At 38.1% G+C, this 27,529-nt stretch overlaps 1 protein-coding gene across 1 annotated transcript in view; it reads left to right on the top strand.

Moving 5' to 3' along the window:
• The window catches only part of LOC124135715 (leucine-rich repeat serine/threonine-protein kinase 2-like), a 148,171-nt gene that overhangs the window by 66,555 nt on the left and 54,087 nt on the right, over positions 1-27,529 (top strand). The window contains exons 22-27 of the mRNA XM_048396884.1: positions 11,860-12,036; positions 12,431-12,700; positions 13,890-14,033; positions 14,807-14,925; positions 16,290-16,320; positions 26,301-26,518. Of these exons, the coding sequence (XP_048252841.1) occupies positions 11,860-12,036; positions 12,431-12,700; positions 13,890-14,033; positions 14,807-14,925; positions 16,290-16,320; positions 26,301-26,518 (959 nt within the window). The remainder of the gene's footprint in view (positions 1-11,859; positions 12,037-12,430; positions 12,701-13,889; positions 14,034-14,806; positions 14,926-16,289; positions 16,321-26,300; positions 26,519-27,529) is intronic.

Raw genomic sequence — 27,529 nt, forward strand, 5'->3', positions numbered from 1 at the left:
TCCACACAGGAGACGCAGGAAGAGAACTCTCCTGCAAGACTCATTTCGACAAAGACATTGCCAAAGCCACGGTTGCCGGCTGGCTCCAGTCTACTATTGCCGAACATATTGTCAAGCCCTTGAAGATCGAGGATTCAGCTTTGTATACTCGCATCCTGCTCAGCACACAAAATCAGAGCTTTGGCTACGAGCCGTGTATCCTAAACAACAGTCTCAATAGTACTACCAGTATCCTGCTGATAGTGGGGCTGACTTCACACTTCACTGACTTTCTACTTGTTGGATGTTCAGCCAAATGTTTTGCCACTCAGTTTGAGAAATAATTGAAGCTGTGATCGGGGTATCATTTTCTGCAGGTGAGCTACACCCATGAAGGCAGTATTGCATCCCATAACTAATTTGTTTTATATTGCACTAAGCGTATCACTTTCTAAAAGGCATTGCGTATTCATAGCTTTCGGCCATGGGAGCCATGCCAAGTTTCACTTATCAAAGGGGTACACAAAGTATGTGTTCTGGTCTATCAGGAGTCGGACTACCATGTTTGTGGAAGCCTCGGTGGCTGAGTGGATTTGATCGCTGACTTTGTGTGCTGGTGATTAGGTGCCTCACTCTGAGAGTGTGGTGGGCACATACCCTGGATGGCACTCAACCCCCCGAAAGTACTAGAATTAGTACTTGACAAAGAAAGTGTTTTCCCAAATTTTACAATTCTTGCATGGCTCATGGTATTTGTTAAATATGACACTTAAAGTATTGTAGACAGGCAGTATAGGTCTGTTTGTGATACTCTCCTTTGTGGAGATTATGCCACTAAACAGAGCTCTGACAGTATGAAGATGGCTGCTGTTTGTTATCTACTTGTGGGAGAGAAGTAGTCAGAGGACAGTAATTACTGTGTGCATCAGGATAACACAGATTTTATTGATCTGTATGAAGCAACATCATTTCCACATATTGAAGTATTATACGTCATTCACACAAACTTCAGTCACAATTTTCTCTCTGATGGTAACAGACAAGCTGACTTTGTTCAAAAAATGTACTTATATGAATATCACCGATGTTTTGTTCAACAACAAAGATTTATAAGGTTCTTTATTTGCTGGTCCACAGGGACTGGCAGTCACATGAATTACTGGTCCAAGCCTAATTTTTCTGGTAAAAAACTGGTAATTCCTGGTAAAAGGGAATGCTGAATTAAAATAATCAAAGTTTGAACAATATCTTATTTGATATTGTCACAATTTGCTTGCCAAGGGCACTTCGTTTGAATCAGACAATATTCCAGAGGATTTCTTTGACCAAAGTACTCAAAATATTTCCCATATTTAGACTTCATTACTGGTAATAATCGTAAAGACACACTGGTTAGAATGTTAAACTCTTGTGATGTAAACCGTCTTGAGAACTTAGCCAATTATGTTAAAGATGCTCTCTGTCTTCGTTCTTCTTACCTGTAAATATTATTTCATGCAGCACTTGATGTGAAACTAAATTGTATATATATGTACATGGGCCTGAGGCCTTATTACTGAATAAACTGATTGATACGATATCTTTGACCAAAGAACTTGAAGTCATATGTGCATTCAGATTGGTTTGTTATATTTTCGCACATAACACACATCAGTAGAGGGACGAGTCTTCTTGACAGTTATGGAAAGAGGCGAGTGGTGACAAATGGTAGAAGCAGTGTGGTAGCCTAGTGGTTAAAGCAGTTGTACCATACTGGGTTTGATTCCCCACAGGGCACATTGTGTGAAGGTTAAGGAGTGTGATATCCCTGAAGTACTGTTCAAAGTGGTGTGAAACCATACTCACTCACTCACTCACTCACTCACTCACTCACTCACTCACTCACTCACTCGCTCGCTTTATATTATAGTCTTGAACTTTGGAACTCTTATCTCAAACTGAAACAAACGCGGTCGGGTAGGCTAGTGGTTAAAGCCTTCACTCATCACACTGAAGACCCAGGTTCAATTCCCGACATGGGTACAATGTGTGAAGCCCATTACTCGTGTCCACCGCAGTGATATTGCTGGAATATTGCTAAAAGCGGCATAAAACCATACTCACTCACTCACTCACTCACTCACTCACTCACTCACTCACTCACTCAAATTGAAAGAAGACATGAGGCGAGCAGTGAGCATAAAACAAGACAGCTACTGACATGTGCAACACTTTTATTACAAGCAATGATGAGACAACATTCCCTTTACTGGATCACTCACAAAGGACATACTAAGTCACAACCAATCAACACAATACAGTGAATACAATCATTCTGCTGTTGAACTTTGGATGTGGAGCTCCCTTTTTGTACAACATTGCTGATTTAAACCATCACAATTTAGACAAGGTGGGAATAGTTTCAATATTTTCAACTTTGAAAACACGTTAAGGTCCGGGATAGAATAGGTCTTCAGCAACCCATGCTAGGGGACTATGCTTATCATAAGAGGTGACTAACGGGATCGGGTGGTCAGGCTCGCTGACTTTGTTGATGCATGTCATCGTATCCCATTTGAGTAGATCAATACTTATGATGTCAGATTCTGGTCCAGACTCGATTATTTACAGACCCCCATCATACAGCTGGAATATTGCTGTGTGTGGCATTAAACAACAAATAAACAAACTTGACATTGAAGTAGTTTTTGCCTCATCATTGCAAAGTGTGGAGCCAATGTTTAGAGTGGAACCTGATTCACACAAGTCAATGGGAAACTTCTCATTTTGTCAGCACTCTTCTAGTCTGTCTGTGAGGAAGCTGTCCATCAATCCTAACATTTTGTCAGCACTCTTCTCGTCTGTCTGTAAAGAAGCTGTCTATCAATCCTAACATTTTGTCAGCACTCTTCTGGTCTCTCTGTAAAGAAGCTGTCCATCAATCCTAACATTTTGTCAGCACTCTTCTGGTCTCTCTGTAAAGAAGCTGTCCATTAATCCTAACATTTTGTCAGCACTCTTCTCGTCTGTCTATGAGGAAGCTGTCCATTAATCCTAACATTTTGTCAGCACTCTTCTCGTCTGTCTATGAGGAAGCTGTCCATCAATCCTAACATTTTGTCAGCACTCTTCTAGTCTGTCTGTGAGGAAGCTGTCCTTCAATCCTAACATTTTGTCAGCACTCTTCTGGTCTGTCTGTGAGGAAGCTGTCCATCAATCCTAACATTTTGTCAGCACTCTTCTCGTCTCTCTGTAAAGAAGCTGTCCATCAATCATAACATTTTGTCAGCACTCTTCTAGTCTGTCTGTGAGGAAGCTGTCCATCAATCCTAACATTTTGTCAGCACTCTTCTTGTCTGTCTGTGAGGAAGCTGTCCATCAATCCTAACATTTTGTCAGCACTCTTCTCGTCTGTCTGTGAGGAAGCTGTCCATTAATCCTAACATTTTGTCAGCACTCTTCTCGTCTCTCTGTAAAGAAGCTGTCCATCAATCCTAACATTTTGTCAGCACTCTTCTAGTCTGTCTGTGAGGAAGCTGTCCATCAATCCTAACATTTTGTCAGCACTCTTCTAGTCTGTCTGTGAGGAAGCTGTCCATCAATCCTAACATTTTGTCAGCACTCTTCTGGTCTGTCTGTGAGGAAGCTGTCCATCAATCCTAACATTTTGTCAGCACTCTTCTTGTCTGTCTGTGAGGAAGCTGTCATCAATCCTAACATTTTGTCAGCACTCTTCTACACTGTTCTGGAACATGTGAGAGATACAAACGTATTTTAGGTTCGAAATCATCCTGCATATTTTATTGAAATCGATTAGAGATGAACTGAGTATGATTGAAATATGTACTCTCCAGGTATGCCCCCTGCATGGTTGTGACCAAAGGTAGATTTACTTATCTGTCTTCAGAGGTTCGGAGCAATGTCAAAAGTGAAAGTAAACGCCATCTGAAGTTTACTGAGGAAACTATGTAGAAAGCTGGACTTCTCATTGATAGCATCTATATAAACTTTTGGGGAATACATTAAGGCAAGAAGTAGACATCCACATGGTCACAAACCATGTTCCCCTTCTTGCTGATCTGTTTGTTTTATGCATATGAATCAGAATTTCTGCTTCAATTATCAAAGTCAAGACAAGGTAATTTGGCCAGGAAGTTTAACTTTAAGCTTCAGGTATATCAATGATCTGATATCGTTCAATAACTGTCAAATAGCCAATTCCCTTAAAATGATTTACCCACCTGAACTGGAAATAAAGGAGACCAGTAGACTTTCTCCTCAGTTTTAGATCTATGCATAAAGATTCAGAGTGACAAAACACTCACCACAAGACTGTATGAGGACTTTCCAATAGTCATCTTGCCCATTATGTCCAGCAATATTCCTGCAGCTCCAGCATTTGGTGTCTACATTTCTCCACTTTTGAGGTACAATCAAGAATGCTCTTTCTTTGAAGATTTGAAAGAGGGTCATACAACTAATACTCAGTAGTTGTTTGTTCAATGTTACAACATTCAAGGCCTTGGTAAAGCTTGTACCATATGTTCCCGTGTTTTTTCAGGTGTTTTTTCAGATGACTTCGCATGTGTTTGTGACGGTTGTCACCAGTGGGTCAGGGTATGGTCTCCTTTTCACAAACACCTGGTATCATCACTATTTGATTGCGATGTTCATAATACAGTAGGAATCGTACAGTCTACATTGACAGATTTCTTATGAATATAGAAAGGGTTTTGTCGAATGATATGAAGATCAGCTAATAAACAGATCTGTATAAAATAACTAAATGTCTGTTACAGTTGACAGAAAGTTGAAAGTCACTGAAGGTAACTGCAAAATATGCACATTAATTCTGGGGAATTAGGCCACAAAAACAACAGCGTTGAAGATGGCCACCAATAGGAATACCCCAAAGAAGATGTTATCCAACTTTTGAGTGTCCAAGTTGTGGAATCTGCCTTTCACCTTGGACATCACTTTAGAGTTATCCCCCTCTGTCTCGACTGCCACAGTTGAAACTCTCTTGTGATCTCCATGGAGTTGGTTGTTCCTGATCCTGAGGGTTGTTGTCACTGCCAGGAGCGCCAGGAAGCTTTGAAGGAGGATACAGATGAGATAGATCATGATCTTTGGAACTCGGGTGGATGTCCTTGGCATGATGTCATAGACAAAGTTGAGGAACACAGCATGGGACACAAAGATGGAAACCAGAAAGGATATTTTCTCTCCCGAATCGGCAGGAAGGATGAAGACAAAAGCATTCATGATGGAGGTCAAGGCCATTGGAATAATGATGCTTAACACATAGAAAAGACTTTGTCTCTTTAGGGTCAAGGTCACTGATTTGAGATCAATGACATTGAGGGATGATTCTTCACTTGTCATTTGTATTAATGTCCATTCAGACTCCTTCTTCATAAGTGACCCATATTCATAACTGGGTTCATGGATGATGTTCAAGTTGATATAGTCACGATAAGTAGTGAAGGTCAGACTACATTGCTGTTCATCAAAAGGAAACTGAAATGCATCAGTCACACAAATGGTCTTGAACATGTCATTAGTATATGCACGAAACCTGCCATCATGTCTTAGACTCATTATGAATGATCTTGTTGAGAAAAGATATGCATCACTCACAGCATTGAATAAAATAATTTGTGGCAGCCATACTTGATGAGGTTCAATATCAATGTTCCCTCTGTGAAGTGACTTGTTCCAGGACAGACTAGGATCAGTCCACCTAATTACAACAGTTGCAGTGAATGTTAAAAGTTGTTCCACAGAATCAAGATCTAATATAGCTCCAAGTGCAAGGTAAATAGCCACATTTATTGTTGAATGTCCAGGAGGGAACGGTGCCATCTTAGCTCTTGTGAAGTTGATGGAATTGTGTATTTCAGTCCATGTATCCCTCAGTTGTAGGCATGCCACTAGATTTGTGAGAAACATCCAAGACAGATGGAAATACATTGTCACTGTCACTTTGCCGTGTTTGTAAACAAACCAATTGTTTCTGTGACGTACAGTATATCAACTTCTGTGTCGCTGCTGAGTTGGTGAGAAATGTTTGAGTCACTGTATGTAACCTTCGTCTGTTTCTGAGCAAACCAATAGTTTTCCGTGATGAAGTGCAATCTGTACTGTAGAATGTTATCCGGTGAAAAAGCACACACCAACACATGGGATAGCGTTTTTGACTGCTGTTAGTTATGGGTTTTTAGCATTATGTAGAGACTGGATTTGAATGTTTGAACAGACAGGATGTGAACAAATATGTATGGTTGTCAACTCAATTGTTAGCTCACCTGTTCCTTTAAAGTTTGTCCCTGAGATAATTGAAAAGAGGATTGAACCTTCTAAAAAGTCAATCTTCTTTATTGAACTTGAATTTCTTTTGACAGTTACATTCCTCCTTCATCAATTCACATGTTTTAGGGAAAATAGAAAATATTGTCATGAGATAGCGAGTGAGTGAGTGAGTGAGTGAGTGAGTTGCGTTTAATGGTGCTTTTCGCTATTTTCCTGCAATATGTCATTGGGAGGTACCAGAAACGACTTTACAGGAACATTGATGACCAAAGAAAATATTCTTCTGGCAAACACAGATTCCTGAGATGGCTTTACAGAACATTGATAAACAAAGAAAATATTCTTCTGAGATACACACATTCCTGAGATGGCTTTACAGAACATTGATAAACAAAGAAAATATTCTTCTGACACACACAGATTCCTGAGTTCGCTTTACAGAACATTGATAAACAAAGAAAATATTCTTCTGAGATACACACATTCCTGAGTTCGCTTTACAGAACATTGATAAACAAAGAAAATATTCTTCTGAGATACACACATTCCTGAGTTCGCTTTACAGAACATTGATAAACAAAGAAAATATTCTTCTGAGATACACACATTCCTGAGATGGCTTTACAGAACATTGATAAACAAAGAAAATATTCTTCTGAGATACACACATTCCTGAGTTCGCATTACGGAACATTGATAAACAAAGAAAATATTCTTCTTAGATACACACATTCCTGAGTTCGCTTTACAGAACATTGATAAACAAAGAAAATATTCTTCTGAGATACACACATTCCTGAGTTCGCATTACGGAACATTGATAAACAAAGAAAATATTCTTCTTAGATACACACATTCCTGAGTTCGCTTTACAGAACATTGATAAACAAAGAAAATATTCTTCTTAGATACACACATTCCTGAGTTCGCTTTACAGAACATTGATAAACAAAGAAAATATTCTTCTGAGATACACACATTCCTGAGTTCGCTTTACAGAACATTGTTAAACAAAGAAAATAATCTTCTGGCAAACACAGATTCCTGAGATTGCTTTACAGGAACATTAATGAACAAAGAAAATAATCCGACACAAACAGAATGATGTCTTTACAGAACAATGATGAACAAAGAAAATTATATCTTGACACACACATCCTTGATTATCCATAGAATTGTATCTCTAATCTATTGTGATAAATACTTTGTTTCAAAAGTGAAGTCCCCACCTCCCTAGATTCTATCTCTAACTTACCACAAAATGTCTCTCTGTCATTTGAATGAATGGCTCTCTTTAGCTTTTTGCTTTTCAAATGGGGCTTAAGACAAGTCTATGGCAGATGGGTCCAAGGTATTACAGAATAGAGATATGGGACACTGGGTAATCGAGGTTGGCAAGGTTACTGCTATGATACTTTCCAGTCACCCATTACAGCTAGTTGTTGAGACAAAAAGGGTTAAAATTGCTGTGACATTTCACTGGCATTTCGTTGCCCCAAGTCCTGAGTCTGATTCGATATTATGTGGGTGAGCTATACATGTTTGTACAATACGTGTGATGGTCCAGAGGTCACTAATGACATTGTGTCACTGACTCTTGTTTGTTTGTTTAACCCCGCACTCAGCAATATTCCAGCTATATGACTGCGGTCTGTAAATAATCGAGTCTCGACCAGATAATCACTGCTGGGATATCATTGTGTTTGTCAGGTGAGCTACAGATGCCATGGAACTTGTCGGGGTATATTTGTATTGATGATGGCAGTGTCTGGTTGTATTTGACAGACACTCATTAGAATTGTGAAAGAATGTTTGATTAAGTTAAAAGGGTGGAGTGAAAATGCAGAGGATCTCTTTCATCTCAGCTTGGACATGCACAGACAGACATAAATCTGAACTAAACGTAATGACACATTATCGTTTAATGTTTTCCACACCATCTATAACCAGTGTCTAGTGGAAGGTAAACAGCCACATATTGATAATAGCCGTGGTTGGGAATACAATGAAATGGATTCAGGTTTACAGAATGATGTCAAATATGAGAGCGTGATTAGGATTAGCCAGTGTGATTGCATGTACATTCTACTATAATTATGGAATCTGACTGTCTGCCCAGAACTTGTAATGGTTCAATATCGATTTTGTGAAATTTTGTATACATTGTGCAAGTGCTGAACTGGTGCCTCTTGCTATTCAGGAATGTTTTAGTGTTTTTATTTCTAGCCTGACCAAGTCCAACTTGGGTTCATTTGATGATAGGATTTATTTCTGGAGCTGTTCGACATTTATTTGTTGAACTTTCTAAGAAAGTGCTGAACTGGTGTCTTGACTTTTTTATATTTTGTGCTTCCCTGCCATCAAGATCAAATGAGGGTATGAACTCATAAACATTTGATTATTTTACATGAGGTTTTTTTTCAAAACATGAACCTAGTCTGCAGAGAGATCGATAGAAATGGCAATAATTATCCTGCAGTCATCCCGGGGCCATGGTGGTCACTTCTTGGGTATTTGTATCTATACTCATTGCAAGAAGTCACTTATCATATCCTTATTCATCATACTGTAATATTCTGGAACATAAGTCAAAACTTTGAATGTGTACTGGTGTTAAATTTTAAGATTACCCTCATTTGTTTTGTTAATGATTTTGAAACTAATTCTGCTCCCCACGTTTTATGTTCTTCATATACTAATGGTGGACAGTCTGGTTGTTTTCATACCTCCTTCAGAATGTACTGCAGTTGAAGGGGAATGATTACTGAGATAGACTTTTGTTTCCATTCCTTCTGTAGAATGTACTGCAGTTGGAAGGGTAAGCAGTATTGAGATGGACTTTTGTTTTCATTCCTCCTGTAGAATGTACTGCAGTTGGAAGGGTAAGCAGTATTGAGATGGACTTTTGTTTTCATTCCTCCTGTAGAATGTACTGCAGTTGGAAGGGGAAGGATCATTGAAATGGACTTTTGTTTTCATTCCTCCTGTAGAATGTACTGCAGTTGGAAGGGGAAGGATCATTGAAATGGACTTTTGTTTTCATTCCTCCTGTAGAATGTACTGCAGTTGGAAGGGGAAGGATCAATGAAATGGACTTTTGTTTTCATTCCTCCTGTAGAATGTACTGCAGTTGGAAGGGGAAGGATCATTGAAATGGACTTTTGTTTTCATTCCTCCTGTAGAATGTACTGCAGTTGGAAGGGGAAGGATCATTGAAATGGACTTTTGTTTTCATTCCTCCTGTAGAATGTACTGCAGTTGGAAGGGGAAGGATCATTGAAATGGACTTTTGTTTTCATTCCTCCTGTAGAATGTACTGCAGTTGGAAGGGGAAGGATAATTGAAATGGACTTTTGTTTTCATTCCTCCTGTAGAATGTACTGCAGTTGGAAGGGGAAGGATCAATGAAATGGACTTTTGTTTTCATTCCTCCTGTAGAATGTACTGCAGTTGGAAGGGGAAGGATCATTGAAATGGACTTTTGTTTTCATTCATCCTGTAGAATGATTATTGAGGTAGGCTTTCATTAGGCCCTAGATCTACATTATAGATTTCTTTGTTTGCAGATCTGCTTTTAAAAAAAATAAAAAATGCAGAAATGTCCATCAAAATGTCAGATTTTTCATTCTTGATAATTTGTAGGAACCAAACCATGCAGGCCAAGATTTTGAAAACTTTAAATTATTATTCTTATCACCTGCAATCCAAATCATACTTTAATGATAACAAAACATTTTGTACACTGGAGGGCCTGCTTCAGCTGTATGAAAGATGCACAAGTGCAACCTGTTGTTGACCATCATACCACTCCTGATACAGTTTGGTAATGCAAGCTCTTCTCTTCATATCTGAACCATACGTAAGACTTCAATGATATATTTCATCCTAGCTTCAATGCTAATGAATGCTGTATCTTCTGCCTTTTAAAGTAAATGAGATACTTCATCTGATGACAAACTACATCTAAAGTTCATGGACACATGCAAATCCGAAAGAATCATTAATAATTCGATCAGTTTCAATCTTTTCAGTTGTGTGAAATCTACATAAATCAACTGTGAGGGAAAGATGTGACTCAACGCGTGAGCATATGTCAAATCTAATAAATGCACAGAGGAACTCAGATGAACATATTATGTAATCAACCATGCTAGCATCTTGATTTCCTACAAAATGTCAGAAGTTAAATCCCCCCTATCTGATCCACATCTTCCATTCTTAATGTGATGTTTAGAATACTGCGAACATCTAACAAGCATTTACCAACCTGTTCATAGTTGAATCTACCGAAAATCTTTTCATGCTAAAACTATCCAACAAAAATCCCACCTGTTGTTACCATTGCCTTCGAGGTACTGAAGGATATCGTCTTCAACAAAATCAGGTAGTGTGCCAGTTCTAGAGTTAAAATCACCTCCGATGATGATATACACATCATGACATTCAGATGGCATATACAGCGGATCGTCTTGCAATAGTAATATATTGCAAATATATCGCAAAGGGTTATTATACCAGGTTGAAAACTCTGGATGAATATATCCATATGCATACAACAGGTCTTTCTTTAAACCACATATATCCTTATCTAGTAAAATAAATATACCACTATCACACACTTTGGTCCATTTTACTTTTACTCCACCTGAGAGTCGTCCCAAGGTAGACATCTGCTCGCCACCTATTGTGTATATGTTAAAGTCACTGAATGTACCACTCACCTCTGTCTCCTTCAACCATGTTTCAGTTAGCCCAACAAATAACATTAGTTAATAAACTCATAATCGTCCAGCTTGGATTTGAGTAGACATGTTCCAGAAATTTTATGGTTCCAGTCAACAAAGGGGAAATTGTAGGTGAACCTGTATGACACACCCTACAATCATCTAGGCCCCACCTTCCTATATAATGTTTCTGCTGGGACGGGGTGATCCGAGGCCGACAGTCAATTCAGTTTGTTTCACCCTGCCTCCGATTGCCCTTGTTCCTGGTTCCAGCATATTTTGGTCTGACATCAGTATCCTGGGGATGTGCAGGACTATCTCTTCTCTCTGTGTCACATTTTATGTCCTCAGCAATTTTTCCTCCTTTGCCAAAAACAATTTTATTAGGATTTTCAGCACGTAATCTGTGAAATTCACGTCATTGTTTATATGTTATGTCACTAGCTACACCGAATCCTATCTCTCTCTCAGTATACCTCTCATGCTCATCACCAGCATCTTGGCTGTCCAAGTTATTTACACAGTGAGTGGGTGTGGATTGTTATCATTCCTTATAGTGAGTGAGTTCGGTTTTACACTGCTTTTAGCAATATTTCAGCAATATCACGACGGGGACACCAGAAATGTTTGGCAGACCATCTGAGACAAAACCAGGATGTTTGGCAGACCATCTGAGACAAAACCAGGATGTTTGGCAGACCATCTGAGACAAAAACTGCATGGTTGGGCAGGTGGATTAAACAGTGTATCATGTGATTGTTCCCAACACTGACTTAATCATTGCATCAGTCAGTTTGGGAAGTGTGACCAAACTCACAAGAACACAGTGTAGAGTTCCTGCTAATGTCTGTTACTGGTATTGCAGGAGCTGGGAAACACTTAGTCGAGAAGTTGAGGCGGAGCGAGCAGAGGCGCCAGAAACGGTTACGCTACTCCCCCAGCGACTCACAGCTGGAGATCAACAGACATCATTATTTCCGATACCGGCACAATAGCGGAGATGCTTCCAAAGACACGCCTACTAAGAGTGTAGAATGGGAAGGTAATAAGTCAAGCTGTATACCTGCTGGTCCGAATGTACCACTCAACCTTGGATAGGAATTACCAGATCTGATGTGATTCTATTTTGATATAAACTTCATATATTATGCTAATGAGTCCTTGAGACTGGTGAGTCCTTGGTGATAGATAAATGAATGGTTGACAATTATGACTAGGTGATTGGTGAATTTTAACCTTAACAGTTGACAATTGTATCTAGATGATTGGTGAATATTAACATGAACAGTTGACAATTATGGCTAAAAGATAGGTTAATATTAACATGAATGGTTGCCATTTAGGGCTAGATGACTGAAGAAAGGATATATGAAACCCATCTGGGAAAGCATGAAACGACTCATATGCAAACCTCATCAAAGGTTTTGTTTTTGCAGAGGACCTCCACACTATAAAAACCAAACGACCACTCAGTTTGCCCAAAAACCTCTTCCGAAATGGAAATGCCAAGCGAGGTTCCGCTCCTTGGAAGAAACCTGGACAGTCAACCAGCTCAGATCAGACATCTCCCACCAAGTCGTCACCTCCGAAGTCTTTGCCAACCACAAAACCTCCAAGCCAGATGCCGGACCAGTACAAGTCTCTACCACCAGGTCTCGGAAATGATGCCATCCTGGCATCTATTCCTGGAAATGGAGAATTATTAGGTAGGAGTTGCTTAATTATTCTGATATGAAACCTCTTTGTACAATAGCATCCACATATCATAAGTTTATGACTGAATGTTTTTAATGGACAAAAACAAGTAAGGTTGCTCTCTGAAAAAAGACATCATGTCCAATCACAACTCAGTTGTGACCTTCTCTGCCTTGATGAACGGTAGTTCACAGTTGACTGTATGGATGATGTGTTCATGACTTGATGTTCACTGAAAGAGCAAATACCGTATTCGATGTAACGCCCCGCTCTAATAAGCGCCCAGGGCGATATTTGCTAATATATTGGCTGGTGAACAATCCCAATTAGCACCCCTACTGATTGAGCAATGTACACAAGACTTATTTATTCGTGTATAATATGTACTCGTGTTTTTATGCACCCTTAATTATGGGCAATTAAATTCTGGAAAAATATATTTGTCGTATATAAACATGTCAGGCTGTCAGCATAAACCCCAAAATTTACAATCTTTCACCTGTTTTTTCACCAAAATAATATTCTAATAAGAGCCCCCTATTTCTAATTTTGAGAGCTCCCTTGGCGCTTATTACGTTGAATACGGTATATCTTGTTTATCCTTGTTGCTGAATTCAGTTCCACTGTTAGGCATGCAATATGTGGAGGAGGGTCCTGAAGAAAGGTTCATCCATTACTGTACTGAAAAGAATATTATTCTTCCCGTGCACATATGCATTTTTTCCAATATTGGAAAAGTTCCATTTTCCATGACCCTACGCCAAATTATGTGTTTTCTTTTCACAACAAACTCATTTTTAGTGACCACCATAAGATTATCTCTGTGAGTGAGTGAGTGAGTGAGTTTGGTTTAACGCCGCTTTTAACAGTATTCCAGTTATATTGCGGCGTGTGAGCTTAATGTTGGAGGAAAGCCTGAAGTGATGCAGGTCTCAGATGTTTACCACTTCATTGAAACCCAAGAACATGGGTATGGTGCTGACAAACCAAGAAACATAATCGGGGTTCGAACCTACAATCATAGGTTTCTGGCGTGCTCAAGGGATGCAACTCTGCACAGCGAATCGCAGCGACTGTGCCCCCTGTGCCCCCTAGCACCCCACAGCCAGGCCCCAGGCCTGCAGCCTGTCTATTCTAATAGCCTGAAATATATAGATTTTGAATAATATGCATAACAGGCCACTGGAAACTGTATTTCAGACACACCAGTGTTTGAACATTCTGTGGACGAGTTGGAAGAATGGAAACAGACGACTCTGACTGGCGCCAACATCCCCTTCAGCCCCTCTGACCCACGCAGGAACAGTCTAGACAAAGTTGGCAACACTCTGGACGAGCCTAGAGGTACACACACATCAGACATATTGACAAACACAGCAGACATATTGACACACACAGCAGACACATTATCACGTAAGGCACACGTTATCACACTGCACACACATTGAAACACCCACATTATCACCCACCACACACATTGACACAAAGCATGCACATTATCACACACCACACACATTGACACATAGCACACATAATCTCACACAACACACACAGAGATTTCTTATGATTGTGGAACTGAATTTTGTCGCTTTCTAATTCACATCATTGAAAGCCCTTTGTATCACTTCATTACAATTTCATTAAATGAAATTGGCCACAAGAACTACTCCTTAAGCTAAAAAAAATAAAAGTCTTGGTATACAGTTCGCCACATGTTTCGTTTTTATTTCCATTTTTTTTTAAAAACCACGAAAATTCTTAAATATTCCAAGTCCAAATGGTAGTCAAATACTGTATTCCTGTATTTTACTCATCAAGGAATACATTTATGTAAGAAGGCCCTTTCCCGGGTTGGTTGTATGCAATTGTTTATTTGGTTACACAACTGTTTATTTGGTTACATACTAGTTTAAACAACCACAAAAAAAAGACACCACCCGCCCGCACTATTTTTTCAGAAACCTTTGCCTGAGAACCAGTTCTTTTAAGTTTTTAACCTTCTCTGTCTTGTTTTGAAGTGTTGAGCACACAGGCAATATCCTTGTCTCAGAACAGATAATTATTTGTTATGAAATTTTATAGTCAGTCTATAATTCCCCACTTTTGCTTATATTCAGGAAAATGGCTAAGAAAATACTCTCCAGTGAAAAGGGAACACAGAGATGATCATTTCCGAAAAGGAACCAGATCCTTGACTGACTCCTTCACAGATTCTGGGCAGTCCTTTGGCTCTGAGGTAAGACTCAACATTTGTAGGAAAGCGTGTTGAATGACTCATTCAGAGTCAGGATAGTTTTTTAGCTCTAAGATAAGTCTCACCTTGCCCAGTACACCAGGTCATGCCTGACTTCTTCACAGAGCCTTTACAGTCCTATAGCTCTGAGGTAGGACTCATCCTGCCCAGTACACCAGGTCATGCCTGACTTCTTCACAGAGCCTTTACAGTCCTATAGCTCTGAGGTAGGACTCATCCTGCCCAGTACACCAGGTCATGCCTGACTTCTTCACAGAGCCTTTACAGTCCTATAGCTCTGAGGTAAGACTCACCCTGCCCAGTACACCAGGTCATGACTGACTTCTTCACAGAGCCTTTACAGTCCAATAACTCTGAGGTAAGACTCCTCCTGCCCAGTACACCAGGTCATGACTGACTTCTTCACAGAGCCTTTACAGTCCTATAGCTCTGAGGTAAGACTCACCCTGCCCAGTACACCAGGTCATGAATGACTTCTTCACAGAGCCTTTACAGTCCTATAGCTCTGAGGTAAGACTCACCCTGCCCAGTACACCAGGTCATGAATGACTTCTTCACAGAGCCTTTACAGTCCTATAGCTCTGAGGTAAGACTCACCCTGCCCAGTACACCAGGTCATGGCTGACTTCTTCACAGAGCCTTTACAGTCCAATAACTCTGAGGTAAGACTCCTCCTGCCCAGTACACCAGGTCATGACTGACTTCTTCACAGAGCCTTTACAGTCCTATAGCTCTGAGGTAAGACTCACCCTGCCCAGTACACCAGGTCATGGCTGACTTCTTCACAGAGCCTTACAGTCCTCATCACCAAGTGGTGATAATATTATGGTGTTATAAAAGCTCAGAACATTAAAAGGCTGTTGATGCTCCAGATGACCACTTCAGAGTCTTTATGCAATATTGACTATTTCTTGCTACCATTTGGTTGTAAAGTTATTATCCCAACCGGGGGCCAAGGCACCATAATTCACTGTGCAGTGTTGCATCCCTTCAGCACAACAGAAACCTATGGTTGTGGGTTCGAATCCCAGTTTGCCCTAATTATGTTTCTAGGGTTTCGTAGGTTTCACCAAGGTGGTAAACATCTGAGACCTGCATCACTTCAGGCTTACCTCCCACATTAAACTGACACGCCGTCATATAACCGAAATACTGTTAAAAGAGGTGTTAAATCCAACTCACTCAGACTATTATACCAACCTCATGGCTAAATATTGATCAAAATATTGTTTCGGGATTTTATGTCTATGATGATAGGTGAAGAAATAACACTGATGTATGACAGTTGTGCAATAAAGAAATGTCTATCTTAAGTGATACATGATATGTGATTTTCTTATACATAGGTTTCAAACAGAAGCCCGTTTTCAGAATCGGGTAAGTACTAGTTTGCTGCGTGTGTGTAATGGGATGATGTTTCTGAGTTCTAATGGGGGTTGAAAAAACTACTGAATGATAACTTATTAACCAGAATTCATTTTAAAGGTATTAAACAAATGTTACATTTGGAGACCCGTAAAGCTATCTTCTATGAATACACAATGCCATTTAGAAAGTGGTCAAATGTAACAAATGTTATATTTGGGATAACACTTTCTTAGTAAACTACAGATTCTCGTACTTTTTGGGGGTTGAGTCCCGTCCGGAATTCGAACCCACACTTGCCAGAGTGAGGCACCTAATAGCCAGCACACAAAGTCAGCGATCTAACCCACTCAGCCACCGAGGCTTTCACAAAAATGAAGGTCTGACAACTGGTACTCCAGATCACGTAACTTTGTGTACCCCTCTGACAAGTGTTAATTGGCACGTCTCCCATGACCAAAAGCTATGAATACACATTGCCATTTAGAAAGTGGTCAAATGTAACAAATGTTATATTTGGGATAACACTTTCTTAGTAAAGTACAGATTCTCGTACTTTTTTGGGGTTGAGTCCCGTCCGGGATTCGAAGAAAGTGTTATCCCAAATATAACATTTGTTACAGGTATTTTCTAGTTAGTCACATGAGAAATGTGTGTATTTTGTATTGCAATTTTCTTCATGTGCAGGTACTTAGAGGCAATAAGATTATGTGAGGCAAGGAGTCTGATAGTTAGGCAGGCCAGATTGAAAATCTACTGCAAATCATGAAATTAATGCAAAAAAATGTAAGTGTCTCTTGATTGCATTAATAAATCGACACATTTTTATCTGGGCTTTTTTTAGTATATTTTGGACGTTTTGGTTCTCTGCACATGTGCGAAAAAAAATGATATGCATAACAAAGCTTATAATCAACAATGTTATTAACACTAGATTTAGGAAGTGCTTCTCACCAAGTTCCACATCAAGTGTTTGTTTACAATAGTTGATCAAGTAGTTCGCCAACCCTGTTGGCTTGGTACATCTTCTTTTGTAATCTTGTAAAATATTTTCAAGCAAACACTGCTTGATATTTATTTCATTGTCTTAACATGTTCAGATTATCCGAAAATATCGTAGTTTATTACCTATGAGGGCAAACTTATCAGGGTTCATAAAAATCATGTGTCATATCACGTCACGAGATAACAGTGTATTGTTTCCTTCATCCGGACGGCATTGTTGACGTCATTCGAATCTTATTGTGACGTGAAACACTAAAATTGATCTCTGTATGTAGACATCTTCTTCAGCCATAAATACAACACATAAACATATAAACACTCATGTCATATCCTCTATTTATTACCTGAATTTGTCTGCTTTATATGGTTAAATCTGTAGTTAGGAACTTCATTATGACTGAGCTGTTTGACAATGTTCTCAAAATATCAATCCAGCTGATTGTTCTGTCAGATTTTCAAAAGTATATTTTGTACATTGTATCAACATGTTAAATACATTGTTGTTATTTGATTTGTGTTCCTATTTCTAGGATTGGCAGCCATTATGTTTTGATAGATATGACCATTTATCTGAGGACACCTGTGAAGATCCATGTTAGAATAGGTCTTCAGCAACCTAGCTTGCCGTAAGAGGCGACTAATGGGATCAGGTGGTCAGGCTCGCTGACTTGGTTGATGCATGCATCGTATCCCAAATGAGTGGATCGATGCTAATGATATCAATCACTGCATTGTCTGGTCCAGGTTTGATTATTTCCAGACCACTGTCATATAGTTGGAATATTGCTGCGTGCAGTGTTAAACAACAAACAAACAAACACTTATCTGTGCTGGTGTTAGACCAAAAAATAGAAAGAAACAGAAATGTTTCCCTCCATCGTGAGCGGGACAACGATGTTTTCCCCCAGTTCAGAATTCAGGCACACTTTCCTATGGTGCCTTCAGTCTTCAGGCTGTATGCAATGGTACACTATGTACAAAACTATTACAGTTTGGTTGTTCCCAAGTTCATTTGGTTGTTCCCAAGTTCATGGAATGTAGTTTCAATACTGTCCTTGTTGGAACTAAATTCTCACTCTTATTTTAGGCCAGTGACTCTGGTTGTCTGCTTTTATTTGCTGTTTGTAAACAAGACCATGTACACAAAGATTAAAAAAACAAAAACATAAAAGGCTGGTCAGCTTGCCATTTTTTAAATCTGGAGACGATGAGAAACAATTTTTATTTTTTGGCTTGTGTTGTCTGCTGTGTACCCAAATCAACACACAGCCTTAGATGTCCCTCTGACCTACTTGTGATAATTCGGTTAAAAAAAATTCTGATAAAAAAAATATACCGGTACCTATTATCAGTCTAAACATTGAAAGAAAAAAGAAGTCAAGCAGGTTGCGTACACCATGAACTGCAGCACGTTAATACGAGACCTGTGAGCTAGTTGATATCAACAAGCTGTTGATGCTGATCTACGTAACGCATGTCATTAAGATTAGACCACTAAACATGCTTGTGATAGTTCTAATGTGTAAAGTGATAAAGTATATTTCTGTGGGAAAGGTGACCGCCTCCGTGGTCTTGTGGTAGAGCGTCTGCCCGGAGAGCGGAAGGTCCGGGGTTCGATCCCGGGCCACGTCATACAAAAAGACGTTAAAAGATTGTACTTGTTGTTACCCTGTCTGGCGCTCGGCATTAAGGGGCTAAAACAAGGACTGGTCGGCTCGGAGTCAGTATACTGTGTCTGAGTGGGGTATTCATGTTAAACTGCGGCATGGTATCTCAGTGAGCTAGCACTATAAATTGGCATCAGTCCGGACTAGTACAAGCAGCCACACACACACATACACGTGCATGCACGTCGCTATATAAGTGCAATAATCTTGGACGCGACGTCAAACCCAATTTCACCTCACCTCACCTGTGGGAAAGGTAATTCTGTTAGGTAGAAGTTGTACAAAAAGACAGTGAGGACATGGAGCATGTTATTAGAATATAGTTTAGATAATTAGATAGCGTTAGTCATGAGATGGGTTTGGAGTAGGAAGTGTCGTGCCGTGACAGATTAACTACGAGGGGTGTTCATTAAAGATTTCCCCTGAACCACTTAGGGTTATCATAGTTGTTTGTTTTTAGCATATGTGTAAGTTGGTATTCCTGCTGTCCAAAATGTCTCATTTTTATATAAATGCGATGTTTAATAATGCGACCAAAGGCCTTTCGCATTTTTCGCATTTAATACACGCTCGCGTTAATTTCAAGATTTACAGTACTTTGTTATGGCCTTGTGTTTTTTGGGATGTGTATCCATGTAGTTCACTGATGCACACGTGTGGTCTACGCCCTCATCACTACACCTCTCACTGATGTATTGTGGATGGACAGGTGGGAATGAAATCAGCAGATAACCAGTCTCTTTAAGCTGAGGGACCGTCTTTAAGTTATTTTCTCATTTATACAAAGTAGGCACCTGAATGCTCCATGAAAATAATTGGACCAGCAATGAAAATATATAATACAATTTTGGTCTTAATTTTTTCATAACTAGCAAAACTGATTGTAATTCTTAATAGGAGTTTATTTGTTAGGAAAATGGTGTTGGTTTTAAGGTGACATATTTGTTTTTTCCATTTAGAAAAATATTTTGAATTTCAAAAGAATAACAACCTACTGACTCAGTGCACAAAGTTGTTCTTTTATCAGGCTATGTGCATTTGGAGTCCTTAAATGGCATTTAGAAGTGATACACAAAACGGAGAGAATTGATTGATGTCAACTTCTATATTATTATTATATATAGATATAATAATAAGTTGACAACCATAAATTCTCTCCCTTATATATGTATATTGGATTTTCAAACTCTGTAACTGCGGGTGAAATTTTGCATTTTCTTCTTTTTATTTAAATATGGTTGGCGAATCCTTGCTCCAATGAAAACAATAAAATAATTATTTCAGTTAATCAAACTTTGAAGAAAAAAATCAAGGAACATTTACCCAACAGTCTTTTATCTGGAAAAGATTTCAACATGGCATATTTCATAGAAACGTAATCCTCTATAATGATATACTTAAATAAATCTAACAGAAGCTATGAGAACTAAACTACTGTTTAGTTTTATTCATGCAATATTACAAATGTTTTTTGAGAAAAATGTTTAAAAGGAAAGAATTAGCTGTAGCTTGAGTATGTGGTCATAATAATACTTGCTGTGATATTTAGCTTTAAATGGTTTTTCATTGATAAAAATGACATTAGTTTTTGTTGTTCCCCTTCATTAAAATTTATATTTGTCAACTTTTTACAAAAATAATAATTACTTAGTTGTTTAGAGTTCTTAATCATCAGTTTACTACCTTACAAGGGATATATATTTGAAAATGATCTTTTAACTGTTTATATCACCCCTATTAAATCACGAAGGATTTTGATTCCTCGTAAATCGATACATGATCTCTAACCTTGTTGATAGTAGCAGATGTTATGTGTATCTCAGGATTTATTGGAGGAAATGATTCTCGAAAAAACAACATAGATTTCAGTAAGTTACTATTATATTTGACTCTTTTTAGATTAGTCTTATCAGATAGTATTGACTTGCTATGTCTGGATTTATTAATTAAGTCCAGTCGATAGACCTAGTTTATTGACATATTGATATTTCATCCAGGAGTTTTCAAGAAGGATCTTGTGTTTACTTTACATATTATGAGGCATGTACTTCTTTATGTTTTGAAGCACAATATTTTCTATTATTTTAGGTGATTAAGTAGCAAGTAGACTGTGATATAAAGACATATGACACTAGCATTTACGAATTTTAATCATTTTGCCTTGACAGATATTTATTTGACAGTGGCCTTGTTACATTTTTGGAACCAATACCCTTTGTAGCATCAATTCCTCTATGCATGTTTCATGTGCACTGTAAATCACATACTAGATTACAAATTTTTCGTTTTATCTTTCTAAGATGATATGAAGGGCACTGTGAAAAAATATTTTCCTAATATATTTTCTCTCACTTTCCCACATGAACTCACACAATGCATTGACAAGTTTGAATAAAAAAGGGATCTTCTATATTCTATGTGCAATCACTTATAAGTAAACTATCAAAATGGCGTATAATTTTAATGTTTTGTCATGGTTGCATATATATATATATATATATATATATATATATATATATATATATATGATATACGATAGATATATATATATATATATATATGACCTCTGACCTCTTCAATTTGGGAAAAATAGTGAGGTGTTAAAGGGTTTATTGTCACTTATTATTGCACTTATATAACGACATGTGTGCGTGCATGTGTGTGTGTCTGCTTGTACAAGTCAGATTTTTGCAGGATTCATAATGCTAGCCTACTGAGATACCATGCTGCAGTTTGACATGGATACCCAACTAACACACATTATACTGACGCAAAGCTGACCAGTCCTTGTTTTATCCCCTAATGCCGAGCGCCAGGCAGAGCAACAATAAGTAAGGGGATAGACGCAACCCAGCAATTGAACCACCATCCTTCCACTCTCCAGACAGACACTCTATCCACTACACTACGGATGAGGTGCCGTTTTGGAAAAAAATCTGTACACAAAGTAATTGAAATTAAGATGTCTCAGACCATGATAAAAAATTAAAAATAATCCATCCTTTCCTGCCTCACTACTAAACATGCCGTCTCCCATCATATTGTCCCCAAGTCCCTACAGACAGGGGCGGTCGGGTAGCCTAGTGGTTAAAGCGTTGGCTCGTCACGCCGAAGACCCGGGTTCGATTTCCGACATGGGTACAATGTGTGAAACCCATTTCTGGTGTCCCCCGCCGTGATATTGCTGGAATATTGCTAAAAGCAGCGTAAAACCATACTCACTCACTCACTCCCTACAGACAGGACAGATGCCGTGTTACCTTACCTCATGAACATGCCATGGAGGTAGTCCCACCTGCTTCATCGGAATCACGTCGGTTGGCAGTTAATGTACACAGACTCCTTGAAAACACCTCCCATGCATATTTTAGAGGATGTTTTAAGATGTAATTAACTTCTTGTGGTCGTAGAGCTGAGACCATACGCAGGCATAACAGCCTGCAGCCACTCACTCCATGCAAGCTGCTATAACTACAAGTATGTCAGAGTTGGACTCGGTTATCTCATGCTTCATGTTGGCCCGGTACATGTTGAGATGTGCCATTCAATCCTTGTTATCTCGAACATATATCTCGAAATCCCTGTTTATCTCGATGACAGCCCAAGTTTCGCAGATGTGGCAGATCGTAACTGAAACACTATTACAAGCAGTGTCAAGGCCAGCTGGTCACTCACTCACTCACTCTGAGACAGGAACCTCGCATGATCGCTTCCATGCCAGTATTATTGGAAATATCTGTCTACATTTTGACAGATTATGTGGTGTTGTCAAAAAGTATTAAGAACATTTTGAAATTCACAAAGATTTATTTGTGATCTGGATAACTATTTGTTATGCTTTCCTATTAGACAAATAGGCTAACAAATGTAATATGTTTACAAATAGATAACATTGTTGATAGTACTAACAGATGTAATATGTTTACAAATAGATTACATTGTTGATAGTACTAACAGATGTAATATGTTTACTAATAGATTACATTGTTGATAGTACTAACAGATGTAATATGTTTACAAATAGATTACAGTGTTGATAGTACTAACAGATGTAATATGTTTACAAATCGATTACATTGTTGATAGTACTAACAGATGTAATATGTTTACAAATAGATTACAGTGTTGATAGTACTAACAGATGTAATATGTTTACCAATAGATTACATTGTTGATAGTACTAACAGATGTAATATGTTTACAAATAGATTACAGTGTTGATAGTACTAACAGATGTAATATGTTTACTAATAGATTACATTGTTGATAGCACTAACAGATGTAATATGTTTACTAATAGATTACATTGTGGATAGTACTAACAGATGTAATATGTTTACTAATAGATTACATTGTGGATAGTACTAACAGATGTAATATGTTTACAAATTGATAACATTGTTGATAGTACTAACAGATGTAATATGTTTACTAATAGATTACATTGTTGATAGTACTAACAGATGTAATATGTTTACAAATAGATTACATTGTTGATAGTACTAACAGATGTAATATGTTTACAAATGGATTACATTGTTGATAGTACTAACAGATGTAATATGTTTACTAATAGATCACATTGTTGATAGTACTAACGGATGTAATATGTTTCCTAATAGATTACATTGTTGATAGTACTAACAGATGTAATATGTTTACAAATTGATAACATTGTTGATAGTACTAACGGATGTAATATGTTTACTAATAGATTACATTGTTGATAGTACTAACAGATGTAATATGTTTACTAATAGATTACATTGTTGATAGTACTAACAGATGTAATATGTTTACAAATAGATTACAGTGTTGATAGTACTAACAGATGTAATATGTTTACTAATAGATTACATTGTTGATAGTACTAACAGATGTAATATGTTTACAAATAGATTACAGTGTTGATAGTACTAACAGATGTAATATGTTTACAAATCGATTACATTGTTGATAGTACTAACAGATGTAATATGTTTACAAATAGATTACAGTGTTGATAGTACTAACAGATGTAATATGTTTACCAATAGATTACATTGTTGATAGTACTAACAGATGTAATATGTTTACAAATAGATTACAGTGTTGATAGTACTAACAGATGTAATATGTTTACTAATAGATTACATTGTTGATAGCACTAACAGATGTAATATGTTTACTAATAGATTACATTGTGGATAGTACTAACAGATGTAATATGTTTACTAATAGATTACATTGTGGATAGTACTAACAGATGTAATATGTTTACAAATTGATAACATTGTTGATAGTACTAACAGATGTAATATGTTTACTAATAGATTACATTGTTGATAGTACTAACAGATGTAATATGTTTACAAATAGATTACATTGTTGATAGTACTAACAGATGTAATATGTTTACAAATGGATTACATTGTTGATAGTACTAACAGATGTAATATGTTTACTAATAGATCACATTGTTGATAGTACTAACGGATGAAATATGTTTCCTAATAGATTACATTGTGGATAGTACTAACAGATGTAATATGTTTACAAATTGATAACATTGTTGATAGTACTAACGGATGTAATATGTTTACTAATAGATTACATTGTTGATAGTACTAACAGATGTAATATGTTTACTAATAGATTACATTGCTGATAGTACTAACAGATGTAATATGTTTACAAATAGATTACAGTGTTGATAGTACTAACAGATGTAATATGTTTACCAATAGATTACATTGTTGATAGTACTAACAGATGTAATATGTTTACAAATAGATTACATTGTTGATAGTACTAACAGATGTAATATGTTTACTAATAGATTACATTGTTGATAGCACTAACAGATGTAATATGTTTACTAATAGATTACATTGTTGATAGTACTAACAGATGTAATATGTTTACTAATAGATTACATTGTTGATAGTACTAACAGATGTAATATGTTTACAAATAGATTACAATGTTGATAGTACTAACAGATGTAATATGTTTACAAATAGATTACAATGTTGATAGTATTAACAGATGTTTTATGTTTACTAATAGAAACTTAAAGGTTAACCTCAAAATTGGTTCATACAGAACTAAATTGTGTAATCAGTATATACCACAGAGGATCAATGAACAACCAACAAATTATACTGAAACACCGGATTAGGTTTACAATAATAAAAGGCAATATAATGGCACTATCAATCTATAATCGGCCCTGTTATTATCTGTGGTATCTGAAATTGTATTCTGGGTTCTCAACATTCCTTCACCAATCTACAAAACTGATAATCTGATCAGAGATAACAGATATGATAAGCTGGTGACGCCTGGCCATTCAGTGATGCAATAAATCGTCTTGTGATGTCTTAAGTATGTCTCAATTGAAATTAACTGAGTTTGGAGAAAAAAAGTTTTTCACATACAAATGTATATTTCAAACCATCCTTCTTATGCATCTGCACATCAGCAAAAGAAATGGTCCAGTGATTCATATTAATGATGGGTATTGACCTTTAGGAATAATGATTTATGTATTGCGATATGTACCCCAATATATTGCATGTGTTCTTACTGATTGTAATTTGGGTTGAAGCTCATTTCTTTCAGCTTTGAAACTTTGTGAAAATTTGCACTAGACTGCATTTTGAGTGGACGATGTCGCCGTATGTGCATCATGAAATTTGTGGTTCCCTCCATGTAGTCACTGTGGCTGCAATGTTATCTTTGCTTTTCTGTTCATGTTTTCTGTTTTTAAGTTCCCAAATGGAACCATACATAACAACTTTGTAGTTATCGCAATTTGTTGGATGTTGCTATGGTCACAATGCTTTTGTAATAGACAAATTATATAAAAAAGAAAGTATACTTTTGCTTTTTCGATCACTTATTTCATAATTTCAATTTGACCATATGTTACTTATGTAAACGTTGCCAACGAGATGAAAGTATTCATGGTTTAGACAAAATGCAATATTCCGCTATTTTCCAAACGTATTGTGATTCAGACTAATATTTGATTCATGATACAATACTTGGTTTGACCCTGTGGGCAGTCTGGGTTAGGGTAGGTCCGGAGCGACTAACGGGATTGGGTGGTCAGGCTCGCTGACTTGGTTGATGCATGTCATCGATCCTAATTGCGTGGATCGATGCTCATGATGTCAATCACAGGACTGTCTGGTCCAGATTCGATTATTTACAGACTGCCGATATATAGCTGGAATATAGCAACGTTAAACAACAAACAAACAAACAAACAAACAAAACGAGACCTATGAGAATTTTATGCGCATGCATTCTTTTTTAATGCTTCTTTCATTTCAGAGATGGAGACCAGCACTGAGATCCTGCCAGCCTTGCAGACACACCCCTCTTTCAAGCGGGACTTCCACATGACATGTCTGGATGTGTCCCAGAACAATATTGAGTCCTTGTCCCACCTCCTGACGGCAGACGCACAGCTCCTGGCCTGCTTTGCACGCCTCGAGAAACTCGACCTCAGCCACAACCAGCTGGAGAAGCTTCCCGACAAACTCTTCAAGGTCAGTCAATGTCAAGAATGTGTGGTGACCATTTTGTGGAGGAGTGAGTGAGTGTATGTTGTTAAATGCTGCAGTGAGCACTAATTGAGCTGTATCAGAACAGCCTGTGAATGGTGTAGAGCTAGCATCAGAGCAAGGGAGTGAGTGTATGTTGTTAAATGCTGCAGTGAGTACTAATCGAGCTGTATCAGAACAGCCTGCGAATGGTGTAGAGCTAGCATCAGAGCAAGGGAGTGAGTGTATGTTGTTAAATGCTGCAGTGAGCACTAATCGAGCTGTATCAGAACAGCCTGCGAATGGTGTAGAGCTAGCATCAGAGCAAGGGAGTGAGTGCATGTTGTTTTATGCTGCAGTGAGCACTAATTGAGCTGTATCAGAACAGCCTGTGAATGGTGTAGAGCTAGCATCAGAGCAAGGGAGTGAGTGTATGTTGTTAAATGCTGCAGTGAGCTCTAATCGAGCTGTATCAGGACAGCCTGTGAATGGTGTAGAGCTAGCATCAGAGCAAGGGAGTGAGTGTATGTTGTTAAATGCTGCAGTGAGCACTAATCGAGCTGTATCAGGACAGCCTGTGAATGGTGTAGAGCTGGCATCAGAGCAAGGGAGTGAGTGTATGTTGTTTTATGCTGCAGTGAGCACTAATCGAGCTGTATCAGGACAGCCTGTGAATGGTGTAGAGCTGGCATCAGAGCAAGGGAGTGAGTGTATGTTGTTTTATGCTGCAGTGAGCACTAATCGAGCTGTATCAGGACAGCCTGTGAATGGTGTAGAGCTAGCATCAGAGCAAGGGAGTGAGTGTATGTTGTTTTATGCTGCAGTGAGCACTAATCGAGCTGTATCAGGACAGCCTGTGAATGGTGTAGAGCTAGCATCAGAGCAAGGGAGTGAGTGTATGTTGTTAAATGCTGCAGTGAGCACTAATCGAGCTGTATCAGGACAGCCTGTGAATGGTGTAGAGCTAGTATCAGAGCAAGGGAGTGAGTACATGTTGTTAAATGCTGCAGTGAGCAC

Source organism: Haliotis rufescens, unplaced genomic scaffold, assembly GCF_023055435.1.
Source record: "Haliotis rufescens isolate VD_foot unplaced genomic scaffold, xgHalRufe1.0.p SCAF_16, whole genome shotgun sequence".
In the NCBI taxonomy this organism is placed as follows: domain Eukaryota; kingdom Metazoa; phylum Mollusca; class Gastropoda; order Lepetellida; family Haliotidae; genus Haliotis; species Haliotis rufescens.